Below are 17,720 nucleotides of genomic sequence, written 5' to 3' on the forward strand. Positions count from 1 at the left end.
GGGACAGAAGGCAGCCGGGAGCTGTTGTAGCCTTTTTGCCGTGGCGGAGAGCAGAGCAACATGACCGAAAGCAGGTCAGCTTCTGACCGCAGTGTTTGACCTGGATACAGCCGTGCCTGAAGCCCTTGGACTTCTTAGTTTTGTGAACCCATTTGTTTCCTAAGTTGGGATTCTCACATAGACCTGAATATAGACCTGAATGCTTCAGCTATGACTTTGGTTACTCAAAATCAAGGGTCCACTCATCCCCAGGCCTGGACCCCAGAGAGGGTCAGAAATCAGTACCCCTCCCACAATTTGCCAGGAGAGGAGTACAGGCAGCTTCTGCTTTATCTGAAACTAGAAATCAACCTCTTGCGATTAGCAGATGTGATTTTTGTCAGATGAGCCACATCTTAGCGTGTGTGTGAGGCCACCTCCTTTCATCGTCATGGGGCCCAGGTTTACATACGTATGGGAGAAACATCCTGATGGTGTCCCAAAGGAAAGGGTGTCATGGAAGCTAGACCTACACACGCTTGAGCCCTCTGGAAGGGAGGGCTGTGTTCATCCAGGTAACATTCCATTAAAATGTGGCCCGTGAGAGAAACAGTGCTGAGTGGCTGCAGAGGTCTATATTAAATAAAGAGTCACTAAGATTCAATAATAATGATGACAGCAGGGGCATCACCGGCTTATATGCCGCCTTTGCTTTTCTTACTCAAGGTGCTTGTATCTGCCAGAGGAGCACCGTGACCATTTACACGACCTCCTGTTTATTTGAACTTGGGCTCGGGTGGATTTCCATCTGCAGTACGTGTGGCCACATGGCATCTGTAAGCCACCCCAGCTGCAAAGAACAAGGAGGTGGATAAATGGGTGCAGCTGCGTGGCTAACAGGCAGGGCTGGGGCAGAGAGAGAGGAGGGCAGAGCCCACCCTGCAAAGATGAGCCCAGGCGGGGCGGCGAGCCCCTTCTAGTCCTTCTCTTCTCCGTGCGTGATGATATGCACCAGGTTCTTGTAGTCCAAGTTGCCAGTCACGTCAGGGGGGAAGGCGTTGAACATCTGGTCGACCTGCAATCAACCAGCAGGGCGTGCTGGGGACGAGGGGAGGGGGACTGGGAGGGTGGGGCCGAGTGGAGAGGCAGCTGGGGCATGGGGTGTGGGGACGGCCACTCAGAGCCCCTCCAGGGAAGGACTTGGTGACCAGCTGCTGCAGAGAGACCCCTCTCCCAAGGTCATGCCCTTCCAGGGGCAGCCATAGCCAGGGGTGTACGGGCCTGGCCACCTCGCCCAACTTGGGGCTTCTCAGAAGGGCTCTGCCGGCCCCGGCTCCCTGGGGCGTCGGCCATGGCTGTCTTGGAGCCTGCACTTGGCTCACGCGGCCCCGCACGCACTCCTTCCCTGCCCTTCCTTCCCCAGGCACGGACGCCGAGGGCCCTCCCAGGTAAACGCCCTTCAGGGATGTTCTGGAAACCCAGCCTTCGTCCAGGGGAAAGCGGGCATCGAGAACTCGAGTGTTCCGAGCGCAGTCTATGTAAGGGACGAAGACGGGCCTGTGGGCTGTGGCTAAATGGAGACACGGGGCCCATCTTCAGAGGTGGCAGCTGCTTGTGGCCACATGCGCAGCGAGGTCAGAAATCTAGATTCCTTTTTTTACACGCAGTTAAAAAATGCATTGGCTGTTACTAGTTAACACTTATATTGCCCTCACACGTGTCAGCACTTTAACACAGATTAACTCGTTGAATCCTCACAATACACTATCACGCAGTTCTATTATTATCCCCGCTTTACAGATGAGGAAATTGAGGCACAGAGAGGTTAAGGAGCTTGTCCAAAGTCACACAGCTGGGGGAAGGTGGAGGCAGCTCTTTTAACTGCTTGAGTTTTGGGAAGGAGTAAATCTAAATACAATTTTTGGTAAAATGTGGAACTTGGAAACGGGCCCAAGAGGCTACACAGGGACTATTTTAAATAAACTCATTAAGGTTCACTAGTAAGGCCGGCAGGACTATTGCTTACTCATGTAGAACCTTGGCAAATTAGCAAAAGTGCCCCTTCTTCCAGACACATTACTGCCCCTGCCAGAAAAATTTCATATATACTGATTTTTAAAAAAAATTATAACAAGACACTTTGCTGCCACCTGCTGGAAAAACTATTGCAAAGGCCGGGCGCTGTGGCTCACGCCTGTAATCCTAGCTCTTGGGAGGCCGAGGCGGGCGGATTGCTCAAGGTCAGGAGTTCAAAACCAGCCTGAGCAAGAGCGAGACCCCGTCTCTACTATAAATAGAAAGAAATTAATTGGCCAACTGATATATATATATAAAAAAAATTAGCCGGGCATGGTGGCGCATGCCTGTAGTCCCAGCTACTCGGGAGGCTGAGGCAGAAGGATCACTCAAGCCCAGGAGTTTGAGGTTGCTGTGAGCTAGGCTGACGCCATGGCACTCACTCTAGCCTGGACAACAAAGTGAGACTCTGTCACAAAAAAAAAAAAAAAAAAAAAAAAAAAAAAACTATTGCAAAACTAAATATACAGTCTGTGATGAATTTTATGAGACTGGCATCCCAGAGGGTTGTGCAGTGCACAACTTACACGACTGTATGTGGCAGACCCTCATGCCATAGTAAACTAATTCTCTAACCAGGTCTCTATGCATTGTGAGGAAGGCAGAACCTGGAGTCAGACAGACCTGGGTTTGAATCCAGGCTCTGGCGTTTAGCACTGGTGTTGATATTTTTGGCAAGTGACTTTACTTCCCTGCGCCTCAGTTTCCCTATCTGAATAAAAGGACAATAATATTAGTCCTTACCTCTGAGAGTGATTGAAAGAATGCAATGAGCAAGTGTTCAGTAAATGATAGCTAGTTATCTCGCTGGGGGATCAGGGGCGATTTAGGCAAGAGAGGGAGGCGGAGGCCCCTGAGGGTGAGCCCAGGAACTGGGGTGCAGGGAGTGGACAAAGGACCCCATTACCTCATCCTTGGAAAACCTGTCCGCCTGGGTGGTCAGCATCTCCCGGACACTGCAGAGAGAGAGCAGGCGTCGGTATCCGGTGTGTGTGTGGGGGGGAGGCAGGAACCCCCCTCCCCCCAGACCCCACTCACTAATCAGCCTTCAGCACCCCCTTGCCTTCGGGGTCAAACACTTTGAACGCGTTGAGAATGGTCTCCTCGGGGTCTGCCCCTGAAACAGAAAACAGAGCTGACGTGTGCTGTGGGTGGCTGGGAACTCAGGGCACCCCAGTGGCAGAGCCCAGGTCCCCCCAGAGGGGAAGGGGCCAGCGCAAGGCTGCTTTGCTTGGAGGAAAGAGCACTGGGTCTCCGTACGTTGAAAGAGAAGGCTGAGGACCTGGTTATTTCTGAGCAAACCAAAAGTCAAACATGATCTAGAGTCAGAAAGACTAGGGTCTGAATCCTGACCCCGGCACTCCCTGGCTATGTGGCCTCAGACCAGTGACTTTCTGTCTCTGAGTCTCAGTTCCCCATCTGTATACTGGGGATAAGAATAGAACCTGCCTCCTAGGTGCTGTTAAATGAGGGCATGCATATAGAGTGCTGAGGGTAAGCCTTGGAGTAATGTTAGTTGCTGTTTTTAGGGTTGGTTTGTTGTTTTTAAGACAGGGTCTTGCTCTGTTGCCTGGGCTAGGGTGCAGTGGCATTATCATAGCTCACTGCAACTCAGACTCCTGGCCTCAACCGATCCTTCCATCTTGGACTCCCAAAGTGCTAGAATTACAGATGTGAGCCACCATGCCCTGCCCTGTTTATATTCTTTTTTTCCAAGGGTACTTTGTCTCCTTGAAAGCGATCCATCTTCGGCCACCCCCAGTCTGTTCTCTTAGTGCCTTAATTCACGCCCAAAGGTGAAGACACACAGATACACACACACACACACACACACACGCTTACCCTTAAGTTTCTCCCCAAACATGGTCAGGAACACAGTGAAGTTAATAGGACCTGGAGCTTCCTTGAGCATATCGTCAATTTCTTCATTTTTCACGTTCACACGCCCTAGGGCAGGAAACACACACTCAGGGACTCTGAGCTGGGAGAGAAACAGCTATTAGCACACTGGCATTCCCTGGAATTCCACTTCAAGGGATCTAGCGTAGGAACAGTCAGAGATAGGGTGGATAGAGTCAGCGATCCCTGTGAGATGTTCTCACCAGCGGTATGCATAATAACCAGGTGACTGGAAGCGACCCAAACATCTGACGTGCAGAGACGATAGCTATTTTTAAAATAGTGTCTTCAGAACCTGGAACGTTTTATACAGATACGTTAATGTTTTACTCCAACGGGAAACACTCATATCGTAAACTAGCCCTTCTCAGTTGGAGGCGGGAGAGACAGATCAAGCATCTCCCGAAGAAAAATTTTCAAGTAATACCTGCTGTAACCCACAGCCTTGGAGATTCTGGCATACCTGCTCAGTCCTACCACAAGCCACCCACTTTTGTGCAAATTACAAAAAGGTACCTCTTATTAAGACACTTTGTTTTTATACAAAGCGACAGTAGCTACAAATGTGAGTGGTGTTGTACCCTGTAGAATTGTGCAGTGCACAACCTGCACAGCTGTGTATGGTGGCCCTGGGTTCTGAGGATGGGAGTTGGTAGTGGTGTTGGGTGGCAGATTGGACATGTTTATCTTGAAAAAGCTCCATGTACTCATGCTCACACTGTAGAGATGATACATTTTAAAAGGCAAATTCAAAGTAGAATGATTCTAATTATTTAAAAAAACAAAACCAAATGGTTGTGCCTAGAAAGACTAAGAGGGAAGAATCTGCAATGTTAACAGAGGAACGTGACCTTGTGGGTAATGTTTTGCCCTTTATACTTTCCCGAATTTTCTAAATTTGCTATTGAGAGCTGGCATCGCCTTCAAAATCATACCGAAAAAAGGTGCTTCAAGAGAAAAATAAAAGATATGGGAAGACACTCAAAGACTAAACATTTCTTTCCCATCCTCTAAAATTCCTGTTACAGGCCAGTTATGGTTGAGCTGTTTCTTTGGAAAATGAGACTTTCTTGACCCTTTGGGATGGTCCCACCTCCTGCGTCTCGCGGGCGGGGGTAAGGAAACCCTCGCGCAGGGTGACGGGGGCTCAAAGGGGCGACGTACCGAGAGCAGCGAAGGTGTCTCTCAGGTCGTTCTTGTCGATGAAGCCGTCTCTGTTCTGGTCCATGATGGTGAAGGCCTGTGGGAGGAGGTGTCTGCGGGTCAGCGCGGGAGGAACTGGGCGCAGGTGCCCTAGTGTTTGGGCCAAGGACCAGGAGACATGACATTCTGGGATCTTCAAGGGGCAGCCATCATAGGGCATCAGATCAAGAGTCAACAATTGAAAAGAGCCCTGGCCGGGCGCGGTGGCTCACGCCTGTAATCCTAGCACTCTGGGAGGCCGAGGAGGGTGGATTGACCGAGGTCAGGAGTTTGAAACCAGCTCTGAGCAAGAGCGAGACCTCGTCTCTACTATAAATAGAAAGAAATTAATTGGCCAACTAATATACATAGAAAAAATTAGCCGGGCACGGTGGCGCATGCCTGTAGTCCCAGCTACTCGGGAGGCTGAGGCAGGAGGATTGCCTGAGCCCAGGAGTTTGAGGTTGCTGTGAGCTAGGCTGACGCCACGGCACTCACTCTAGCCTGGGCAACAAAGAGAGACTCTGTCTCAAAAAAAAAAAAGAAAAGAGCCCGTAGTTCCTCCAAACGACAGGCGTAGTGTTACTATGTGCACCCAAGAGCACTGGAAACATACGTTCACATAAAACCCACACGCGGCCGTCTGTGGAGTGTTATTCACAATAACCCCCAGCTGGAAACAGCCACAGACCCATCGACTCCGGAATGACAAAGAGAACGTGGCTTGTCCGCACAATGGAATATTATCCAGCAATACAAAGGAAGGAAATTCCGACACATGCCACCACGTGGATGGACCTTGAAACGTGACATTCAGCAAAAGAAGCCAGACACGCAAGGCCATGTATCGTATGATTCCATTTGTATGAAATGTCCAGAAAAGGCAAATCTATAGAGACAACAAGAGGATCAGTGGTTGCCAGGGAAGGGGGGAGGGGAAAGAGGAAGTAACTGCCAATGGGTGTGAGGTCTTTTTCTTTTTTTCCTTCTGTCACCTTTAGAGGTGACAGAAATGTTCTGAAATTAGATAGTGGTGATGGTTATAAAATTTTGTGACTATACTAAAAACCGCTGAATTGTACACTTTAAAAAAGTGAATTTTAGTGTATGTGAATTCTATCTCTATAAAGCTGGGGTGTTTTTTTTTTAAGTTAAGAACTGGGGTCTCATCTGGCCTCTTCACTCTCAAGCCTGGGCTGTCTGTAAAATGGGGCCAGTGATCTTTCCCCACTCCCAGGGACGCTCCCAGCGCTTTATAGATGCCGAGTATTTTACAAACGAGGTATCAGGGCTACATTCTTCTGCGATCTTTGCTGCGGCTGGTTCCTGGAAGTCTTTGCACTGCCACCCACACCCCGGCAGCGGATCTCATTCCAGAGATTGGGGCAGAGTGAGGAGAAGAGGTGGGTGTAGCTTTCTCCCTGGAAAGTGACTATTTCAAGTTCAGATAGGACGCTTGTCCCAGGAATTTCTCTCTCCCTGGCGGCCTAGGAGATGTGGCATCCCGGCAATCTGAATGCTAAGGGGGACAAAAGGTGCAAGTGTCCACGTTCTGTTCGGAGCCCCCAAGTGGTTTCCCCTTTGATAGCGAACACACTGGCGTCTTTGGCATAGCTGGGGCACACTTTCCTCTGGACGGCCGAGTGCGGGTGCGGGTGACTCAGTGTGCGCCGGCAAGACTGCCGGAAAATTAATTCAGAATCTGCCCTTTCAAGTCCATGGGCAGTGGCTTAATTTTGCCTAATTGGTTCTTAGGTTTGCTTAACAATAAGGCACATTCCCATCGAATGTGACGGGTTTCAACTCGGCTGGTGTTCAATAAAAGAAAACTATAAAATTTGAAATCCAGAAGATGCTGTCTTACACCTCTAGATTGCAAAAAAAAAAAAACCAATTATTTTAACTATTAATAATACTCAATGTTGATGAAAATGTAGGAAAAAGATACTCTCTTCTTGGGGCTAATGGGAGGAGGAATTAGTCCAGTAAATCTAGAGGGCAATTTGGACCAGCAGTTTTGGTTGGTTTTAGTTCTTTTTGTTTGTTAAGTTCCTGTGACCCAGTGGGTCTGCTTTTAGGAAGCTACCATGAGGAAATAACCAGAGATATGAGCAAAGTTGTGTTATTTATAACAGTAAAATATTAGTAACAAATGTAACATCTAACCACAGGAAATGGTTTAAATAAATGATAGAAATTTTGATGCTGAATTTCTTAAAAGAGAAAATAATGCAGGTACTAATCAGTGGACACAGAAGACTATAACTTTGCTTAATTCAGTGTATAAATAGATAACAAAAATAACTTGAAGGGTATATACTAAAATGTGAATTGATTCTCTCTTGGGAGTAGAATTGTAGGTAGTTTTTATTTTCTTCTTTGCACTTTTCTGGAAATGTTTCCTACATTTTCAACAAGGAGTATGTTTTACTTTGATAATCAGCCAAAGTAATTAAAAAATAATTTCCTTAAAAGGTTCACACATACATTCAGACTGAATTAGGGATTGCTGGGAGGATAAAGACATCTGATCAGAAGGCCCCTGCTGGGAGTCTGAACAAAGGAAAGGTTCCCTCTGCCAGGCGGGATGTCCCTGCCCCTGCAGGCGGGGGACTGAGCAGGGGCACCCACCTCCTTAAATTCCTGGATTTGGGTCTGTTCAAACATGGAGAACACGTTGGAGTTGGCGGTGCCCTCAGCTCTCTTCTTAGCTTTCTTAGGTGCCTGGGGAGGAAGAAGCATTGATTAAAAGAGTTGGAGGCTAGGAATTAGAAAACTAGGTCAGGCCCCTCTCTGGGTGGGTTAGTCCATCTTGCAGGGGCTCAGCGGCTCATCTGTGAAATGGGTGATGGTGCTCACATCACATCTCGAAATGATGAAGCCGGAGGGATAAAAAGGACACAACATAAAGTTCTTCCAGATAGCCCGGGTCCTGGTGAGTCACAGAGATCGTGGCTTTTGCAGCGGCTCCGTTGCAAATGACAAGGTGCATGTGCGTCTCTGGGGATGGAGGCCACACCTCCACATCAGCCCCCCGGGCAGGGTCCAGCCGCTTTTGTTCCAGGGCATTGCACAAAAAGCTTAGTAATGCACTGAAGGAGAATTGATTGGAGGCAAAGAAAAAGTCGGGCTCGCTAAGCCGTGATGCATGCCAAGACAAGAGGACGGTTTTTCAGGATGTTAAAATCCAACTGCTCCCCCCATCCCACAACTTTCCCTTGATCCTAATGGCAGTGTAATCTCCTCTCTAAATGTCCTGTCTTTGTGCCACATCAACAGAGCAGAGCAGGGTGAGGTACCCTTTCTCCCCAAGCCCACTTCTCTCTGAGCTTAAATAACAGCAAATGCTTGAGCACTGTACAGAAGTTATTATTTCATTTAATTCTTGTAACTGCTCTGTCCCATAAATGCTATTATTATCATCTCCATTTTATCGGCGGGGGTGGGGGGTGGGGTAGGGTGGCAACCAAGGCTCAGAGAGGTTGGGTCCCTTGCCCAAGGTCTCACAGCCACAAAAAGGCAGAGCTGGAGTTGAACTTGGGCATTTTGACTCCAAAGTCTGTGCCCTAACCTCCCTCCTGAGCTGACCCTGGTTTGGGGGCTGCCTGCTTTAGGAGTCGGGGGACACCTAACCAAACATCACAGGAAGAAAGGTTTTGAAATTTGCAAGTTCAAAAGGTGAAAACAAAAAGATTCTTTTTCCCAGCTGCCTGAACTAGAGAAAAGAATTACAATTTGATCCTTAAAAGCGTTCAATCCCATTTTGCAAGCCCCGGGAGTTATTGATTCCTCGAGAGGTCAGTAGACAAGCCATAAAAAAGCCAACTCTCTTATTTTGTTTTTGTGAGTCCCCGGGAGCTGCTGTTATTTGTGGCCTATCGGGGCATTGATTGGGGTTCCTCTGCGCACGCACAGCCAACGGTGCTTTCTCCGCGACGGGCGGGGGGCCTGGAAAGCCGCCTTTCCTCCCCACTCCGCGTTGGTCCTTTGCTTGTGGGTGGCTTCCCCTTGTCACCCACCCGACATCACCAACTCACTGAGCCCTTGCTACTCACCATGGTGGAAGAGACCCAGCACTGCTTCACGAGAAGAATTCAACACGCTGCCCAGCCCAGGAACAATAAATACTTCCTCCTCGCGGTTAAAAATAACCCCATGACCACTTTTGGCAGTAATAGGTGAGGTGGACGCCACCTAAGGCCCCCCTATCCCATGCCGTTCTTCTGAAGTAAGGGCCGCTCACTCGCCACCGGGTGACACGTGAGCCCCCAAAAGGCATTCAAGGTTAAAGAGACAGCGGCCGGGTCACGGTCACGGGGAGAGATACGGTGCACTTTCTGCAGGCTTGGGCTGGAGACATTTGTGCCTGTCAGTTTTGAGAAAGACAATGGCAGGGAGAGGAAACGGTGAAAATTCTCTACTCCTCCGGCCCGGGTCCCACCGCAGGGCCTTTGCATCTGGGGGGGTGGGCCCTGCCTGGGACGCCTTTCCTATGGTCAGAGGCGTGGCTCTCTCTCCCCTCGCCTATTTGACACCCCTGTGCTCAAATGTCACCTGTGGGAGGCCTGCCCAGCCACTGTATTGCAAATAGCCTCTCACCCCTGCCTCCCATCTCCCTTTTTTGTTCTGTTTTTCTCTATGGCATTTGTCACTTCCTAACACATCATGCAACATACTTGTTTATTTTGTTTGGTGTCAGGGGACAGTCCGCTTGAGAGGGCAGTGTCCTCTTTAGTTTTCCTCACTGCCACCTCCCCAGCACCTATAGCAGCAGCAGCTCACCTATAAATATTCGCTGAATGAGTAAAGAAATGACAACTTTGATTCACTGAGCACTTGCTACGTGCCAGGCGCTGTGTCCTTGGGCTCATGTTCACATTTAATTTTCCAACCACCCTATGGGGTAGGGACCACATTCTCATCTGTGCCCCCATTTTGCAGATGAGAAAGTGAAAGCTCAGAGAGGTGATATGAGCCCCCGAGGGTCACACAGTGGTGGAGCCGGGGGTGGCCCCATCTTGAGGCCCACTGCGTGCAGTCCAGACCCTTAAAGGGCCTTGCAAACAGCAGCTCACTCTCCAAGTGCAAGGCACTCTTATTCAATACTCCTTCCCAGTATGGTTTTGGGAAAACCAAAGACAGCGTTGGGATTTAGGGAGCAAAAACTCAGCGCTTGGAATCGTCGTGGAAGGAGAATATCCCCTCGCCCCTCCCTGCTGGTGGGGACACTAGGCTGATGCTGGAACAGTGTTCATTCCCCTTCCTGCAGCCCTGCTGGATGCTGGGTGCTGCCCTAGCTCGGGGGAGACTGCCGCAAAGCGACAAACTCCCTGCCCTCCTAGAGCTCACATGCAAGCGGAAGATGGATAAAAAGAAAGTAAATAAATGCATAATCCAGATAATTGCAGGTGGTAACAAACATGACATGGGCATGAGAAGTGGTGGACTGTGTCAGCTGCCTCAGATGGGCTCGGGGTGGGTCCCTCTGAGCAGAAACTGCAGAGGGGCTCCTGGCAGCGGGGACCACAAAAGCCTCAAAGGAAGATGAATTTGGAGTCTTTGAGGAACAGAAGGACCCATGGGGCTGGAGTTTTCTGGAATGTAAAAAAAGAAATAAGTTTTCTTATTAGGTTTTCTGGAGGGTGAAAGGAGGTGAGGGCCCGGCGAGCCCTCAGTGAATGGTAGCTATCTCTCACTTCCCTTCTCAGGTGGACAGAAAAGTCGCAGTTCGGGGGCACACAAACCAAGGGCTATTTATTGCTGTGACAAAAGAAGGAGTGGGTTTTGTTTTTTTTTTCCTTCTCTCTGGGTTGTAACCCACACATGGCTTAGAATTACCAAGGAGCCTCTTCTAACAGAATCTTTAATCACAAAAGATGTGTTTTTACGTGTGTGTGCCCACACCAGTGTACACACACACATGTGCGGGCACCACAGGCATGTGTGCACACGCACACTCGTGCTCGCACAGACTAAGACTAAAACACACCCATGCACGCACGCACACGCATGCATCGAGACACACACACACATGTGCACAAGTCAAGAGGAGCTTTTCTGTCCAAGATTCTCTGACACCAGAATAAATGCTTCCCCAGCTAATAGGCACACCATGGATTTTCGTTAAAACGCCGTGGGAGCAGTCGGTAGCTATGAATGGCCAAGCGCAAAGGTTGCTGCGACCGCGCAGATGAGGAGAAGGCGTGACCGGGGTTGGGGGCCCAGGTCAGGGCTCAGGATGGCTCAGGCCCCACAGAGGCAAGTGGATGTGTGTTCCCCGAGGGGCCCCTGCACAGCCGGGCCTATGAAAGGGGCGCCAGGAGGAGAGTTCTGGCTGGTGGCGAGAGGGGTGGGGTGTCAAACAGGGTACTAACCCTCTCCGGGCCTCAGTTTCCTCATCTGGAAAACGGAGACCGTAACAGCGCACACTCCCATAAGGCTGTGGGGAGGACTGAGTGAGGCCATCGCGGGGGATTCTGGGAACATGGCGGCCGGCACAGGGCACGGAGCCCGCGCGCCGCCTCGGCGCCCACAGGCTGTGGAGTAGGCCTTGCGCTCTGGTGGGAGACCCGGAGACCCACAGTCTCCTCCCCAGCCCTGTCAGTGGGCTGGGCGGCCCCTGGGGAGCCCCCAAGACCAAGACGAGGCCCTCGGAGCGGCGAATCCAGGGAAGACTTGGGGTCCGTTTCAGCGTCCACCTCAAGAGCGCGTGTGGAGGAGGCGAGTGGCCGGCGGGGGCTTCTCTGCCCTCGAGGCTGGGAGGCGAAGGCGTCTTGCCTGAGAACTGCAGGCCTACGGGCCCGAGACCCCTTCCTTTCTGCTGCCTGTAGGATTCCTGGAGCTAAGAAGTCTCCAGCAGCCAGACCTGAGTCCCATTGCACCAAAGAGAAAACTACGCACCTGAGGCTCTCAGAGGCCAGAGAGAAGCACACTGGGACGATCATTCAGAATAGCAACTTCTAGAACAACCAGAAAGCAAACCAAGGGTATTTGCTTCCCATTGCTGCTGTAAAAATATTACCATAAGTTTGGTGGCTTAAAACCGCACAAATTTCTTATCCTGCAGTTCTGTAGGTCAGACATAGAAAACAGGTGGGCAGGATCGTGTTCCCCCTGGGAGGGTCTAGGGGAGAATCTCTTCCCTGCCTTTGCAGCTTCTAGAGGTGCCCACGTTCCTGGGTTCGTGGTCCACATTACTCTGACCTCTGGATCCAACCTCTCTGACCAGCTGCTGCTTCTCCATCTTTTAAGGACCTCTGGTTAATCAGGAGAGTCCCAAGCTCCCTAATTTAATGTCATCTTCAAAATTCCTTTTGTCGCATAAGTCACATATTCCTGGACTCCAGGGGTTAGGACGTGGGCATCTTTGGTGCCGAGTCAACAGAGCAACAGCTGAGTAATAATCAATGCAACAATAAAACTTCTCTGTATTAGAATTCATGGAACTATCCACCAAAAAAAAAAAAAAAAAGAAGAAGAAAGAAAAAAGGTCAGTTTTATTGAACAGCAATTAAAAAAATTACTCATTGGCAATGTTGTGAGCAATCCCTCTATATATAGACTGCTTTTAAGCAAGAATGATTTTGACCCCCAATTCAAATTAATTTAATTTTTGACCCCCAATTCAATTCAATTAATTAATTCAAGTATAGGGCCTTGTGTACATCCGTAAAGCTTCATTCAGAGGAAGGGGAGATGCACAGGTGTTAAGCTTCAATTTGAGGAACGTGGGAATTTATGTTCAACTGTAATGTGTACAACAATCTTTAATTTTGAAAGTAGAGCAGTGTATTAATTTCATTATTATTTTAAAGCACAGGTGTTGGTTTACTCCATAAAACAAAACAAAACAAAAAGAATGCCTAAGGGAAATTCACGTAAAACCCCAAAATGACTTTCTGGAGCTTTAAGACCTGATTTCAGAACTAAAAATTAAGCAGATGACCTGCAGAAAATGTTAGTTCTTGTTGCAAGTCGAATCGTTGCCTAGAAGATGGTATCTCGGGAATATATTGAAGCAAAATAAGGAAGGAATGCAAATAACAAACGTTCCAGAAACACAAACCTCAAGTAAGCAAGTAACACAAGGAAATGAGGTTCAGCCAAGAAGACAACAGAAACTGTAGATTGAAAGGATTCCCGACCTCCAAGCTGGAAGGATGGGGAAAAAAACATAAACCAAGGTATATCCTGGCAAAATTCACAAACTCCAAGGTTTAAGAAAAAGTTTGACATTCTTCTGGACAGAGAGAACTTAACTCTAGTGGAAAAATTCAGACGGGCTTCTCAGAGCCAATGTCTCCTTCTGAACTTGGATCTGACTCTTTTGCTTTTACTGGGTGCATGTGTCGCTTGGAATGAAGGGATGCAGGTAAGGAAACTTGGGGTTCCTATAAACCTCTGATCCCTGCTTTGCTGATCATAGCTGGTGACATTTTTTAAAGGAAACATTGATTTTTAATTTCAAAACGGTATATGCACAAACAGGCAAAACAAATCTGTGTTGTGAGAGGCCGGGATGGAGGGAGGGAGTGACTGGGCAAGGACAGTAGGGGTGGGGTTGCCAGGTTTAGCAAAACACATCAAAAACAGCAAACATCCGGTTAAAGCAGAATTTGAGATAAATAATTAGGGGATCTTTAAGGGAGCCGGAATGTTCTGTATTTTGAACTGGGTGCTGGTTCACAGCTGTGTTACGTTTGTGAAGATGTGTGCCCTTGTGTGTGTGTGCTACAGGTTCAGAAAACATCAAATTAATACTATGTAAACGAGCACATTCTTATTATAAAACAGTTCAAAATGTTACAGATAAAGGCTCCCTTTCTAGCATTATAATCAAATCCTCCCCATAGGGAACCAGTGTGTGCAGTTTGGTGTGAAGTCTTGCAGACTATGTTTTAATTTAATTTAATTTCTTTGCTTTTGAAATTTGTTATACCTGTAGCAAAGTGCACACACCTCTTAAGCATCCAGCCCCCTGAGCTTTTACATATGCATGTGGACCGTGTGACCACCACTGAGCTCAGGACACGGAACATTCCAGGCTTTTTGCAGGCAACCCTCCCCAAAGTAACCACCTGTTCACCTTCAGCCCCATGGATTCATTTTGCCATTCCAGAACTTCTTCAAATGCCTTCCAGACTTTTTTTAAAATAAATTTTTTAGTTTAGAATTTATAGAAATGCGGCCAAGTTCTTCCTTCACCCTGGCTCAGCTTCCCCCAGTGTTAGCGCCTTGCGTGACCATGACACATGGGTCACAATGAGGAAACTGACATTGGTACATTACTATTGACTAAACTCCAGGCTTGACTCGGATTTCACTGGTTTGTGTCCACTATTGTCCTTTTTGTGTTCCAGGATCTAATTTAGGATATCACATTGCACTCAGCCTTCCAGACTTCCTCTCTCCCTCTCTCCCTTTCCTCTCCCCCCTCCCTCTCCCTCTCTCTCTCTCACACACACACACACATACACACTGGCCGCCTGGGTTTTTACACTGCACTGTGGGCCTTGGAGACCTTCCTTGAAGTCCCCAGCCCCCACCTCCGTGACAGTGGCCCCGTGTGGTGTCCGCTCTGTGGTCAAGCCGGGCTGTGTGGCTGGCGTGCTTAATGTTCTGGGCAGGTGAGCCCAGAGCAACAACAACAAAAAACCCAACAACCTTTTTTGGGAAAAAGTGAATATATTTTTTTAAAGGGTCCAAATAGTGACTATGAAGCAATATCAGAGCGCTGTAGGATGCTATCATGCTAGCTGGACCATTTAGCACTGTTTTTATCTTTCATTCAATATGAGGCAATGAGACCAGCATCTCTTCAGTCTTTGCGGCTTTTAAAGGTTTTAATACAGGCCTGGCTGGGGGCATAGTTTAATTCATTTCTTTTGCAGGGGCTTTTTCTGCTTTAGCTCCCAGAATTCAAGTCTAAGCCATCCGGTCCCACATTGGGGAAAAGGAAGCCCTTCTCTGTGTGGGTATTTTATAAAACTCATCAGCAAGTCACATGAGTATATATGTTAATATCAGTAGATGACAGAGGTCATCTAGGACTGATATTTGTGACAGAGTCTGGCACAGAAAAGTGCCACATGAAGTGTTCACTGCGATTTCTGGTGGAAGTAAAGCAGGACAATGGGTTAACCTGCCGTGGGGCATAATGCCCCTTTAAGGAGGGGATGAAGTCAGCCACTTCCTGATAGAACAAAGGCAGACCTGGCTCTGCCAGTCCAAAGCCAGAAGGCTGGTGGATGTTGTCACCAAGTGATAGCGACTATCTCCTCATGTCAGGGCCCCCGAGCGTCAGTGAGAGCCACCAAGCAGGGAAGGCAGCCTCTCCAGCACGTCAGACCTGGGTGGACCAGGCCTTGTGCCCACTGGAGATGAGTCAGGCACAATGATGGGGCGCCCACTGTGTACAGGGTACAAGCAACATCAGTGCTCTGTGTGTCAGTTTCCCTACCTGTGACATGAGAATATATAATAGTGGCCCTTACTGCAAAGAGTTATTGTGAAGTTTGAATGAGTTAATTGATACTTATAAAGTTCTAGAATATTGCTGGACATGATGATGTTCAGAAATGTCAGCTCTTATTCCAGACTGGGGCCCCCATGTCAGGGGAGACGGAGGTCAAAGAATAACATGTTCAATGCCAATACAAAGTTATTTTTTCTCTTGTCCCTCCCCCAAACCTTTTTCTATCAATGACTTCATGCTTCTCTTAGGTTCCCAGACTAAAATCCTCAGCCCTCTTGATTCTGCCCTGTTAGTGACAAAGTCTATTCTGCCTCTAAAATGTCTTACAAACATTTACCCCCGTCCTGCTCCAATTCTGGCCTTTGGTAGTCAGGCCCCATTGGTTTAGGGCCCCCCCTCTCTTGCCTTTCTGCCCCTGCCCTCCACCCACCTCAGCTCCAAATCCTTTCCCCAGGGCCCCACTCTCATGATGACCTGCACATGCTTCAGAACCCTCAGTGGCTCCCCACTACCTCATGAAGATGTCTCTCCTCCTTGGCCTGAGAGTTTTACCTGACAGTTTTACCACTTGACCCTGACCTACCAGAATAGTGCAATGATTTGAAAGCTGGGTTCCAGGTCAGCTCCTCCACTTCCTAGACTGTGGGGCCCTGGACAAGTGACTTAGCCACCTTGAACCTCAGTTTTCACTTGATACATGGGGGAAACAATGATGCTCATCTTAGAAGAGTGCTATTAAAGTAAAACTGGGTAACTGTGACCCTCATGATAGCAGTGAACATGGATCGTGTGCATATTCCGTGCCAGGCCCTATCCAAGCACCGTCTACACGGTTGCTCACACGATGAGTACAAGTGGCCTTGCACAGTGCCCGCCACAGAGCACATGCACCACGAGAGAGCGTGTGCATGCGTGTGTGCATGTGGTTATTACTGGTCACCTTCCCAACCTCCTTTCCTATCCCAGCCTCCACCTCGCCCTCCAGGCCTGTCACAGAGAGCCCTTGCACAGATGCACTGAGCTGGCAGAGAACAAGCACGCATGTATTGGGTCCTCCAGGGGATTTTTTCTTTGAAGTTAGGGTATACTTTATTTTTGTTTCCTTTATTTTTTATTTGTATGTATTCATGGGGTACAAGTGCAATTTTGCTGCAGTGATATTAACATGTTGCGTGGTAGTGAAGTTGGGGTCTTCAGTGCGTCCATCACTGGAGCCATGCATGTGGTACCCACCAAGCACCTCCCACCGTCCAGCTCCCCTGCTCTCAAGGGGACATTAAGGCTCATACCCGATCCTTAGGGGTGGGTAATAAGGACTGGGGAAGGCCAACCTGCCCACCACAGCCACCACCCAGCCACTGCACTGTGAGCTTGCCAAACAGGTTCCGAAAGTAATCACATCATCATCGTCTCACATACCTAGAGCTCCCAGTGTGCCAGGCACAGTGTAAGTGCTGTAGCCATCATCCTACTTAACTCTCACCACAGTGTGAGGAAGGGACTAACATGAGGCACATTTTCCAGATGAAGAAACTGAGGGTCAGAGAGGAGTTGTCACTCCTCAAGTCTCCACTGCTAGCACCTGGTGGCTCTGGGCTTCGAACCCAGATTGTCATGCTCCATTACCCACACTCCCCCCACCCCTGCTGTGCCATTCTGGTTTTGAAACTTGGGGATCCCAAAACTCGGGGCCAGCCTCAGGCAGCCAGGCAGCCCTCTGGTGGCTTTCTCTTCGCTGGTATTTTTAGCCCTCAGTCATCTGCCTTGCCTAAGTGGGGAACAGAGGCACCCAGACAAGCCCATTTTACTGGTGCCCTTCAGATGCCCGTGGGCTCAGCTGTCTCAGTGGCATGCCTGGCATTCCCAGGCCATTGTTCCTCTCCTCGAGGCCCAGATTCCAGCAACAGCTGCTGCCCCGGCCTCCCCCGCCGGCTTCTCCTGGCTCTCCTCTGCCTGCCTGCTGGAGCACCTCTGCTGAAGAACATGGCATGGTGACAGCTGAACCCAGGTCTGGAGCTATATAAAGGTCACACTCGCCGCTCATTAGTCATCCGGCCTGAGATTGTCGGGTGAAGGACCTTTCAACGAGTCTTCAGCTAACACCCAGCAG

General features: G+C 49.0%; 1 protein-coding gene across 1 annotated transcript; it reads right to left on the reverse strand.

Moving 5' to 3' along the window:
* Positions 1-709: 709 nt before the first annotated feature.
* MYL2 (myosin light chain 2) lies at positions 710-9,244 on the reverse strand. The gene is made up of 7 exons (XM_012782341.2): positions 9,192-9,244; positions 7,768-7,860; positions 5,119-5,194; positions 3,898-4,002; positions 3,094-3,172; positions 2,963-3,011; positions 710-1,054 (listed from the first exon to the last, which is right to left on the reverse strand). Exons 1-7 carry the CDS (start codon positions 9,192-9,194, stop codon positions 956-958), a joined length of 504 nt encoding a protein of 167 aa, XP_012637795.1. The 5' UTR covers positions 9,195-9,244; the 3' UTR covers positions 710-955.
* Positions 9,245-17,720: the final 8,476 nt, after the last annotated feature.

This window comes from Microcebus murinus, chromosome 22 (assembly GCF_040939455.1).
Source record: "Microcebus murinus isolate Inina chromosome 22, M.murinus_Inina_mat1.0, whole genome shotgun sequence".
Classification (NCBI taxonomy): domain Eukaryota; kingdom Metazoa; phylum Chordata; class Mammalia; order Primates; family Cheirogaleidae; genus Microcebus; species Microcebus murinus.

Bases quoted from the DNA above. Each gene is read 5' to 3' on its own strand.
- MYL2 (XM_012782341.2), bottom strand. The intron at 5,195-7,767 runs GTGGGTGCCCCT...CTCCTCCCACAG, and splicing joins AAATCCAGGAATTTAAGGAG to GCCTTCACCATCATGGACCA. The intron at 3,173-3,897 runs GTAAGCGTGTGT...TTTCTGTTTCAG, and splicing joins GTTTGGGGAGAAACTTAAGG to GGGCAGACCCCGAGGAGACC.